Source organism: Macrosteles quadrilineatus, unplaced genomic scaffold (assembly GCF_028750875.1).
Source record: "Macrosteles quadrilineatus isolate MER2022 unplaced genomic scaffold, UCM_ALF_1.0 Scaffold_9__3_contigs__length_116548681, whole genome shotgun sequence".
NCBI classification, from domain to species: Eukaryota; Metazoa; Arthropoda; class Insecta; order Hemiptera; family Cicadellidae; genus Macrosteles; species Macrosteles quadrilineatus.
Genome location: NW_026542602.1, coordinates 96,535,814 through 96,547,709, shown reverse-complemented (window position 1 = coordinate 96,547,709; position 11,896 = coordinate 96,535,814). Strand labels below are relative to the sequence as shown.

General features: G+C 36.2%; 1 protein-coding gene across 1 annotated transcript in view; it reads left to right on the top strand.

The window, feature by feature from the left end:
* The first annotated feature begins 988 nt into the window (after positions 1-988).
* Positions 989-11,896, top strand: part of LOC129004041 (lysosomal alpha-glucosidase-like) — a 28,734-nt gene continuing 17,826 nt past the window's right edge. Inside the window, exons 1-6 of the mRNA XM_054432414.1 lie at positions 989-2,201; positions 6,838-6,989; positions 7,964-8,138; positions 8,549-8,639; positions 8,899-9,067; positions 11,115-11,184. Coding sequence (XP_054288389.1) covers positions 1,542-2,201; positions 6,838-6,989; positions 7,964-8,138; positions 8,549-8,639; positions 8,899-9,067; positions 11,115-11,184 — 1,317 coding nt within the window. The 5' untranslated portion in view covers positions 989-1,541. The remainder of the gene's footprint in view (positions 2,202-6,837; positions 6,990-7,963; positions 8,139-8,548; positions 8,640-8,898; positions 9,068-11,114; positions 11,185-11,896) is intronic.

Genomic DNA, 11,896 nt, shown 5'->3' with positions numbered 1-11,896 from the left:
TTGTAGCGCGCGCACTACTTTTTGCCGATTTTACCCCCCTTATACTACTCCCCAGGTACATAATGTTGATACTGTCGTGTCCGTTAAAGTGTCCTCTATCTGTTGGCATCATCGGTAATATGCATCGCGGACGTATTTTGCCGCAATACGGCCAGCAATAGATTTTTTGTAGCGCGCGCACTACTTTTTGCCGATTTTACCCCCCTTATACTACTCCCCAGGTACATAATGTTGATACTGTCGTGTCCGCTAAAGTGTCGTCTATCTGTTGGCATCATCGGTAATATGCATCGCGGACGTATTTTGCCGCAATACGGCCAGCAATAGATTTTTTGTAGCGCGCGCACTACTTTTTGCCGATTTTACCCCCCTTATACTACTCCCCAGGTACATAATGTTGATACTGTCGTGTCCGTTAAAGTGTCCTCTATCTGTTGGCATCATCGGTAATATGCATCGCGGACGTATTTTGCCGCAATACGGCCAGCAATAGATTTTTTGTAGCGCGCGCACTACTTTTTGCCGATTTTACCCCCCTTATACTACTCCCCAGGTACATAATGTTGATACTGTCGTGTCCGTTAAAGTGTCCTCTATCTGTTGGCATCATCGGTAATATACATCGCGGACGTATTTTGCCGCAATACGGCCAGCAATAGATTTTTTGTAGCGCGCGCACTACTTTTTGCCGATTTTACCCCCCTTATACTACTCCCCAGGTACATAATGTTGATACTGTCGTGTCCGTTAAAGTGTCCTCTATCTGTTGGCATCATCGGTAATATACATCGCGGACGTATTTTGCCGCAATACGGCCAGCAATAGATTTTTTGTAGCGCGCGCACTACTTTTTGCCGATTTTACCCCCCTTATACTACTCCCCAGGTACATAATGTTGATACTGTCGTGTCCGTTAAAGTGTCCTCTATCTGTTGGCATCATCGGTAATATGCATCGCGGACGTATTTTGCCGCAAAACGGCCAGCAATAGATTTTTTGTGGCGCGCGCACTACTTATTGCCAAGTTATTGCCAGGTTCACACAAGTCAATTGATTGACCAGCAGTACTTAATTTGGCTTACTTTTTACTTTTAATAGTTGGTGTTTGAGGATTTGGTTTTATCCTTGACCTAGGCAGGCTGGCTAGGCTACTGAATGGACCGAATGGAACAGCAAAGGAAGGACAGGACGAGGACAGTTTGTTGAAAGAGGACTCCTTGACTTGATAATAACATAACCTCAAAATCATAGCCTAATTGTACATTTTTGTTTTTCATTAGTAAGTTAGCTTTTGGAAATTTTAAATTAGGCTAGGCTATATGTCTCTAATACAAGTAGAGACGCATGGACTATTATCTAACTCTCTGAAGAGTCATTGTAATGTAAAATAATTTAATTGTGTTTCTGTAGGCTAGTGTAAGAGAAGCCTGAAATCAGCCTATCCAGCTGACAAAAGTTTTAATTTAATAAAATGATCATATTTTTTTATGATTAAGGTCTGCTCTTATTATAAGAAATAGGCTAATAAACTGAAAATAATAATGCATTCTAACATGTATCTTCTACCTCCAAAAGAGAGGGATGTTGATCAAACAAACTTAAGCCTATGTGAAGTTATATTGAAGAAGCATTTTTACCTGTATTGCTTGATATCAATTTCAATACTTATTTTTCTGCTCTCACCACACACTGTGATCTATCAAGAAATGGATGACCAGTTTATTGAAAACAATAGAGATCTATCAGACTTTAATGTTGATTTTCCAATCCTTATTCAACTTGAACGCTCCAACGACACACTTCAAACAATCAATATTTCAACTCAAGAGCAACCAAAAAAATCAAAAAGGCCTACTGAAAACCTATCTGAAATTAAACACACCCATTCTGATGCTCAATGTAACGCATTTAAAGACAGTGAAAAATTTGACTGTTTTCCACAAGAAAATGCCAATGAAGAATTGTGTAAAAGTAGAGGGTGTTGTTGGAGTCCAGTCAATTCGACATCAAAGGAAGAACAAGGAGTGCCATATTGCTACTACCCATCAAAGTTCAGGAGCTACAGATATGTAAACATATATCCAACAGACCTTGGAGCTACGGCATATTTGGCAAATGTTGTGAATTCTACATACCCAGATAATATCCAAATGGTTAGGATAGACTTTAATTATCTTGATGAAAACATCCTTCAAGTCAAGGTAAGCACGTGCCCTGAAACAATTTGAGTGAAGTTTTGAAAAACTAGCTTAAAAGTTAATACTTACTTTTGTTGGTTACTTACTGATCATGTGTTTGGTTTTGTGGTACACTGTAGGCCTAACTTAATTCGATTTTAGCACAATATATAGGCTATTAAAGAAATACCAACGGAATGTTTTCGAGCACTAAGATGTTCAACAGTGTAGCCTATAGAGGGAAGGCTTTTGGATCCTCAAGATCAATATTAATCCTTCTGTAAGCTAACAACAAAACAAACCCAATAGAACATCTTTGGATTTTGGTCAATAGTCAATCCTTATTTTCACTCTACAAAATTCAGCAAAGCTGACGTAAAGTACAGTACCGGTACGGTAGGCCTACTAAAACTTAAAACAAAACTTAAGACTAAAAAGACCACTTTATAAAATTACTAAAATTAAGTCAGAACACATAATTTATAAAAGAGTTAACGTAATATGCCCTTATCGATTAACAATTTAGAGACTTTTTTTTGTGCGAATTTTGAGGAGAACTCGTTATTTCCCTATTTATTGAACAATTAAGTTCCCTATCCTTTAGTTCCTTGTTCAAAATGGGTAGCCAAAGTGGCCTGATTTCAACCGATGACTGACTGATTGGTTGGTCTGCTAATTTAATGTATGAGGCTTCAATGAGTTTACGTTTGAAAAAATGAGGTTTCTTACAGACAATTTTTGCCTCTTCAAAATTCATACGATGATTTTCGGACCAGCAATGATGAGCGATCTTAGATTTTTCCACTAGCCTAGAAACCTTTTTTTAAGGCGCGTTTACACGATGCAAATTGCCAGGCAGGTAGCCTGCTCCAGGTAAACTGCCGCAGGTAACTGGCGTCGTGTGAACGCAACCTGCTTCAAAAATGAGGCAATTTGCCCGTCATTCCGCCAGCCAGGTAGGTTGCCTGAAACAGTAGACTGAAGAAGGTAACCTGCCCCCCCCACCACCTCAAATCTGACCTGCCATCTGCAGTGGCGTCGTGTAGACGGTACATTGACAGGCAGCTTGTAGGTTAGGTGCCGGTGTCCCGTGTGTCACAACGCTGTTGTTTGTGTGTATAGGCTATTTTGAATACAGTTATATTTGTTGCAGTTTATTTGTTGTATAAGATGGCACCTCGTTGGACCGATGACATGAACATTAAATTTGTTTTATTGTACCAAGATCATGAATGTTTATGGAACCAGTTCCATGAGTTGTACAAAAACAAATATTCCCGCGAGTCTGCACTGCAGAACATAGTGATAGCAATGAACATTGAAGGTTTTGGTGTGGCCGAAGCTAAGAATAAAATAAAAGCCTTGAGGGCTACTTACCAGTCAGAAGTAACTAAAGTGAAACAAAGCGAAAAATCGGGCTCTGGTTCAGGCGATATATATGCGCCAACATTAAAATGGTTCAATATTATGAAGGAGATCATGATTAAAGGAACACTGAAGAGGAAAACTACAAGCAATTTGGTAAGTACTTTTACTTAGGTCTACAATTTACAATTTAGGTTTACAATTTACAAGTTATATATACATCGACTGACTGACACAATATTGTTTTCTGGTCCCCATATAGTGTCTATATAGAACTTAACTTAACTTGGTCTGAAATATCCAACTATAGATTCAGTTTAAATTTTATGGAAACATGTAGTGTAATAATAATAATATAACTTTCACAAAAGCATGTACTCTAGTCGTGAAATGATGTATTATTATGTATTAAATTAATGTACCATCTTCACATGCATGTTGGATGATTAATTAATCATCTTGTTTTGCCATTCGACAGCACCCTCATTAAGAAAGTAGTGTTTGTACATCTCACGTTTTTGTTTCGCCTTTTTGGTTTGTTGTTGGGGGCCTACACGAGAAACGCTTGTAAGACCTGCAGTTTCTTCTCGCCAAGAGCCCTCAATAACTTGTCCTAGATTGAAGTCATCGTAGTCTACAGAACCTCTAACAAAATATGTGTGTGCTGATTGTTTCCTCAAGTAGTTATGGAGAGCACAAGCAGCTAAAACTACTTTGTCAATAGTTTCGGGTTGCAAAGGAAGAGGTTTCCCAAACACTCTAAATCTGCTAACCAATATACCAAAAGCATTTTCAACAATGCGACGGGCGCGGGAAAGTCTGTAGTTGAAAACCTTTTCTTCGAACGAAAGCAAAGATCCCGGATACGGTTTCATCAGGAACTCTTTTAACGGAAATGCGTCATCTCCGACAATAACACCGTCCGGTGGAAGAAGCCCATTTTGCAAAGCTTCGAGTAGAGAACTTTGGCCAAACACCCTGCCGTCAGATGCAGAGCCGTTACTTCCAACTTCAACGTATGTGAAATTGTAGTCGTGATCTACTAAAGCCATAAGAATGATGCTGTGCGACTTTTTATAGTTGAAAAATGTGCTGCCACAGTTTTCAGGTGCTCTTATGTTTATGTGCTTTCCATCTATGGCACCGTAGCAGCCTGGGAAATTCCATCTGTTCCTGAAACCATTTTCTATGTGTTTCCATTCTTCCACAGTTGTAGGCGCCTGTAACAGATATATGAATTTAGTATGCCTATATTAATTTAAAATAACAATAAAAATAACAATACTGTTTACACTAATCGTTTATTTCAGGAGTCGCCAATAATTCCATGCAAGAAACAAGCTATGAACGAAACAACAATAAATGAAGACCAAGATTCTACAACTATAGACGCAACGCTAGATATCGGAGAAGAAGAGGATTTAGAAGAATCACTCATTGACAATGTTACAAATGAAGAACCTCTAGAAGTTTCAAGTGCCAAAGTAAATCAACCGCCACTGGATAAGCAACAGGACGTTATCCCTAAAAAGGTTCGGAACCGGTCCAAAATACAGCAAATTGCTGCTACCGCCCGAGAATTAAAGCAACTCAGCCAAAACATTTCAAAATCAGATAACAACAAGCCTTCTGTAGATAATGAATTCGATGTATTCGGAAAGCATGTTGCTTCTCAATTGAAGCAGTTGACAGCTGAACATGCTATAACCGCTATTGGAGAGATTAACACAATATTAACAAATAAGCGTCTTGCCTCTTTACTGGGAGTAGCCGTAGCTCCCAACACAAATGAATCGTCACAAACTTCTCCAATATACATAATTACAGAAAATGTAGGGAATTACTCCCAAGAAGGGGGAATTCCCTGCACAAGCTCTAACGAAGATGCAAGTACTTAATGTTGTAACTGTCTGGTTGAAGGACATCATTACAACCAAGATTCCAGTAATTCTTTTTCTAATTTTGAAATATTGTCAACCCTCTGTTTGGAAGTTAAGATTAATGAACTGATATATTTTTACGGACAACATATCAGTAGTTCATTGGTTCATTCATTACTTTCAAATACTCTTACTTCTATGTTTGAAAGTTATATTCATTTGTATATTTGTAACTTTTTTGTTCAACATGTTTAACGATGTAAAAATTAAAATGTGTGTGTTAATAAAGTTCTTTGGAGTTTTGTATTTTTAATATATTATTTGAACTTACCTTCATGTAATCTTTAAGAACGAAGTGAATAGCTTCGCAGACCTCAGGAATCAACTTCGAAATAGAAGCCTTTGAAACACGAAAGAAATGTTGTAGGCTTCTGTAGCTGTTTCCAGTAGCAAGGTAACATAGTGTAATTTCTAATTTAAGTTTAGATGACAGTGCTGATCTCATTATGGTATCTTGTTTTGTAATAAGAGGTTCAATAAGTGTTAACAATTTGTCAAAGCTTACTGGTGACATTCGCAAGCATGCTCTGTATTCGGCTGGATCCTCTGCACGAAATTCAGTGAGTAATTGCGCGGACGCACCGAGACTATCTCTTCTCCTTAACCAGTCTCGAATCCATAATTTTTTTCTCCCCAACTCATCAATAAGTATTGTGCAAGACTCTTGGATAAATTCTTGGGTTAAATCCTGCACCATTGACCTTAATTCATCTTGAGATATCACAGAGGAAGCGCACTCAGCCATTTCGGAAGTACTATTGTTACCAGGCAAGCTGCAAGGCAGCTTACTTGCCCCGTGTAAACAGATTTTGCAGGCAGCTAACCTGCGGCAGGTTACCTGGAGCAGGCTACCTGCCTGGCAATTTGCATCGTGTAAACGCGCCTTTAGTGTTTTCTCTGTGTTCTTTGATTCTAACGTTCAACTGTCTTTTTGTCTCGCCATAGTAAGGCCTGGAACAATCATTGCAATTATAGAGTATATTGATTTTATATTATTTTATATTGAATTTTATAGATTAGCCTATAGTGTTTTGTGATTGGTTATTATTTGCATGTTGTATCATGACTTGACTGCTATACAGTGCATATTTTTGACTGCTACCTTCTGTAGTGTATTCCAACTTAGGTTGGGCATTTGTGTATTGTTAGTTGTAATTAAGTTTTTTTACCTGAGGACGGGATCAGATTCCAGATCCCGAAACGTTGTGTATTGCTTTTTACAATCGTGATGGCAAATGTCCGCAATAAACCTTTGAACAACATGTCTCAAACTGTTATAAATATCAATTTAAATATGTGTGTGTGTGTGTCCTTGGGTAACAATGGACCCCAAATTCATAACTTTTTTCTTTCAGATCTACGATGCAAATCAAACAAGATTTGAGAGTCCATTGCCGAAATTATCCTTGACTGGCAGACGACTGGCAAAGAATACTTCCTATTATGTGAACATTGACAAAGACAAATTGGGCTTCAATGTCATCAGAAAAAGCACCAATCAGTCTCTGTGAGTCCGCTTTATTCCTAGTTTAGCTCTAAAATCAGTAAAAACAAATAGGTTACCGATAAGGAAAATAAGTAAAACTTACCGGTAGTAACTAATTACTGGGTATAATCTTTGAATACAACATTAATGCAATTGAGAATCCAATAGTCAATAGTATAATGTATCATATGGAATTATTGTATGGGGTAATGATACCAGGGTAAAAAAATGTTACCTAATTGAACAAAAGCACACTATTAAAGTCATAGCAAATGTTGACATGAGGACCCACAGTAAGCCATTGTTTTGAAAGTTTAATACTCACTGTACCTGCAGTGTATATTTTAGAGTGTCTGTTGTTTCTTAAAAGAAATTTACATACTACGGTATATCTACAACAAATAACTAAGTTATTTAACTAGAAACTAACTGTAACTCACTTAGAATTTCCCAGTGTAATTTAAAAATTACTTTGAATTGTTTTGTTCAAATCAAATGGGCAAAAAACTGTAGGCTATAATTCTCTACCTTCTCATTAGAAATCTTTAGAATTGATCTGTTTTAAGAGGAACGTTAAGCATCTTTTGTTTAGCTTTAAAAGTCCATATGACATAAACCAGTTTTTTTTCATGTTAATGACCATTTAACTACATTTAACTTAGTAGGCCTATGCCTATGCTTATCTTTGGAATGTTTTATAGTTAGGCTATATTTATTTATAACTTGTTGACACTGCTACCTATACATTATAAAATGTTCTGGCAATAAAGATTTGATTTAATTTGATTTTATTTGTTATAAATCACAGGCAAATAAATGAGTAATTTTGAGGTATTTACTCAGGAGAGGTATAGAAGAACCATCCATGAAACCTCTCCCCATGATTTGTATGTTTTGTGAACTCAAGTGGTCAATTTATCTTCTTTACTGTATCAATATCATTTTTTTTAGACAGCACGAAGATTTATATCCTTTTATGACTTTTAACATTTTAGATTCAATGCGGAGGACATGGGAGGGTTTATTTTTGCCAATCAGCTGCTACAGTTGTCAGCACAGTTGCCAACCCACCGTATCTACGGGCTTGGACAACAACGCAACGAGTTTCTTCTCGACACTAACTGGCGAGTCATCACACTCTTCAACAGGGACCAAGAGCCAATTGATAAGGTGAGGAAGACAATGATTAGCTTAAAGATAAGGTAACAATCTTGATTAGAATGTTAATTTTCAATGTACAGTGCAACTTGGGTACCCTAGTACGTACAAACACTAAAGGACCAGTGAGAAAAATTTGAACAGTTCAAAAACTCGATTTGGGTAAGATTGGTTATAAATGGTTTGCAAATTTTTTTTATTTTTCCTCTGAAGACAAAAACTGGTTTTGGGTTAATGAAATACAAATTTTAAGAATTCCAAAACCAGATGGTAAAGCAATAACTAATTAAAAATGAGAACGTAATAGATTCTTAAAGACATTTCCACAAAAAGTTGTTTTGTGCGTGCTTAAATCATCTGATTTTGTACATTTTGTAACTTATTTCCACTTGATTGCCAAATATTTTGTTTATTTGTTTTAGTCTAACCTCTATGGAACTCATCCGTTTTATTTAGCTGTCGAAGACGGAGGGTTGGCACATGGTGTTTTTCTGCTCAACACAAATGCAATGGGTATTTATTTTCATAGTTTTTGTTTTCTGATGACCTAGGGTATCATAAAAAGCGTATACGTAGTATAGTATTTTCCATTAATTACTAGGGTTGTTTGTAAATTAAGGTCTCTGTAGATTAAGATAATAATGGAATATGAGAGTACCTATTGTTGAACAGCTTAAGATCACTTTGGTAGTTAAAGACAATAATTGGCAGTTAGGACAATGTTGAAGGGCCTAAGAAAATGGTCGATAGTTTAAGACAATATTGTTTTCAGACATTATCCTCCAGCCTGCTCCCGCTATCACATACCGCACTATTGGAGGTGTCCTGGATTTCTTCTTCTTCCTCGGCCCCACTCCAGCAGATGTTATTAGTCAATACACCGGTTTGATTGGACGGCCGTTCATGCCACCGTATTGGAGTCTTGGCTTTCATCTTTGCAGGTAACAATCACTACCCCTTCTATCCTTACTGAATTTTCGACTGATTTATTGTTCGAAGTTGCCAATGCGTTGTGAGTGAATGGTTGTAAATCTTTGAATTAACTGGGTAGTAAGGTGTATATGCGTTAAAATACATTTTTATTTAAATAGGAGTAGTATCTTATGCATCTAATTTAGCATAAAAACAAATAATAAAATGAACTTAACAATAAAATAAATAATATGGATGCTGTTCAAAGGTTTATTGCGGACATTTTCCATCACGAATGTAAAAAAAAAAAAAAACAATACACAACGTTTCGGGATCTGAAATCTGATCCCGTCCTCAGGTGAAAAAAACTTAACTAACACATTACAACTAACAATACACAAACGCCCAACCTAAGTTGGAATACATGACTGCTTATACAGTGCATGTTTTTTGACTGCTACCTTCTGTAGTGTATTCCAACTTAGGTTGGGCGTTTGTGTATTGTTAGTTGTAATGTGTTAGTTAAGTTTTTTTCACCTGAGGACGGGATCAGATTTCAGATCCCGAAACGTTGTGTATTGTTTTTTTTTTTTTTACATTCGTGATGGAAAATGTCCGCAATAAACCTTTGAACAACATTAACTCACCATCACCAACAATGAACTTCAAACAAAGAATATGGATGCATTGGAAGTTACCTTACAAAAACAATATATACCTACATTTGTAGTTTTGTAAATTGGTTTGCTTAAAGAATAGGCCTAGTGTATTTGACAAAAAATTAGCTTATCAGACAGGCCAAAATTATGTTTTGACCCTCGCTAAGACTTGTTAAAAAAATCAAGTGATTTAGTACTTTGTTTCGGAACCATTCCTTGAATTTTACCCCAAAATTTTTGATTCACCAACATCAAGAGTACTGATTCAATGAAGGTTACCGATTTATCAGTGTTGATGAATTTAAGTAGGCCTATCTTATTATAGCTGTAAGCTGTCAGTATCTTACAGGAAACAGGAAACTTGATACTGACTCACCAACTGACCAGTGACAGTGGGACTTTGCATACTCTAAAGTAAAATCAACAACTATTTCCTAACTGCCTTTATAACACATCATCCACTAGGACCTACTATTTTAATAAAAAAGTTAACAAATTTATTTGCTTGGCTTAAACATGTTTTTTGCTTCCATCTTAATTGCACAACGTACATTGGCAATTGCCAACAACTCTGGGCTAAAATCACATTGTAAACAATAAAATAGGTACAAAAATCGTAACTTATATTTTTTTTAGAGAGTGTAAAAATAATTATTTTTGCTCTATACTCTTTTATAACTGTTTATTTTGTAAATGAGCAAATAAATTAATCTAGAATAGAATCTCAAAACCTTTTTCAAAATTTGATGGTTTTGAGATTTGAATTTTGGTTTCCGCACATTACAAGTTACTTATGAAAAGAAATTTAAACATGAGTGCCTTTTGAACAACTATGAGATCAGCAAACATTTTAAATTTATTGTTAATCTCCATTTCTGAACAATATGTAGAAAACAACTTCATTATTAAATGGTTTAATACCTGTCCGTCAGTGATCCTACTGTCTTCTAAAAGGTGGTCAGTTTTAAGATTAAAATCTTATCTTCAGGGTATTTTAATGTAATTTAAAGTGAAGTTGATGACATGAATAGCCCACAGAGAAGTAAGATAATAAGGGCGGAAATATACTTTTGACAAGCAAGGAAGAGCTTGAACGGCGAGCACTGTGCAGAAATTCCTATCACACAGGGCCTTCCTCTACCGTGAGTGTACATGATGACAAGGGGGCGGAAGGGGTCATTGCGCTAGACAGCACTTAAGCGTACCATTTACTCTGTATCTTACTTCTCTGTGAATATCCTGACAGAGAAGATTATTTTAATCTCATAACCAGTTGTCTTTTAAACAACAGTAGGATCACTGATGGACAGGTTAATTAAACCATTTAACTCTAAAAGTTATCCTGGGCCAATAAGCACCACTTTGTTATTCAAACCAATATATTTTTTTTTTATTAATGTCACCTTTTTATTAATAGATTTGGATACAAGTCCTTGAGTGAAACAATGGAAGTTTGGAACAGGACCAGAAACGCCGGGATTCCTTTGGTATGTATCTTTTACTCACCCAACTGTAAACCAAAGCTTGATAGGAAAGATTATCATCAAATATTTAGGGTAATTTATCTGTTAAATGAAAACATGGGATATACTTAATGGTGGTGGTGAGTCAATGCTCAGTCAGTAGCAACGAACTGTCAACCAAGGCGGTGACATCTTGCATTTGCATACCAGTACCACCAAAATCAATCAGTACAGTTAATTTTCATTCTGTTTCGTCAAAATCAAATTTAAATCAAATTTCCAGGACCTCTCTTTCGGAAAGATAAAATATTGGCATTAGGAAACATAATATTCATAAACAAGTTTGACTTAATTGAAATGTTTCTTTTACTTTCTACCCCTATACATAGTATATGGAGAAAGTATTGTTTTCGTAAAAAAATTTTGAGTTTGAGTTTTAAGTGGATATATTCATATTGGGACCCCCTTAACAATAAAAGTGGTTTTGGTTTTTGAAGTGATGTCTGTCCGTGTGTGTGTGTCTGTATGTCTGTATGTGTGGATGTGTACAGAGCTACATACCACAACTATCGTCCGATTTTTATGAAATTTGGTTTGTAGCACGAATACTAGAAAAGACCGGGTATGGATAATAAACAAACATAAACAATTGACGTTTTGGCCGAAAAGTAAAAAAAAAACCATAAAATAACAGAAATTTTTTTATTGAAAATGGCCAAAACGATTTTGATAAAAA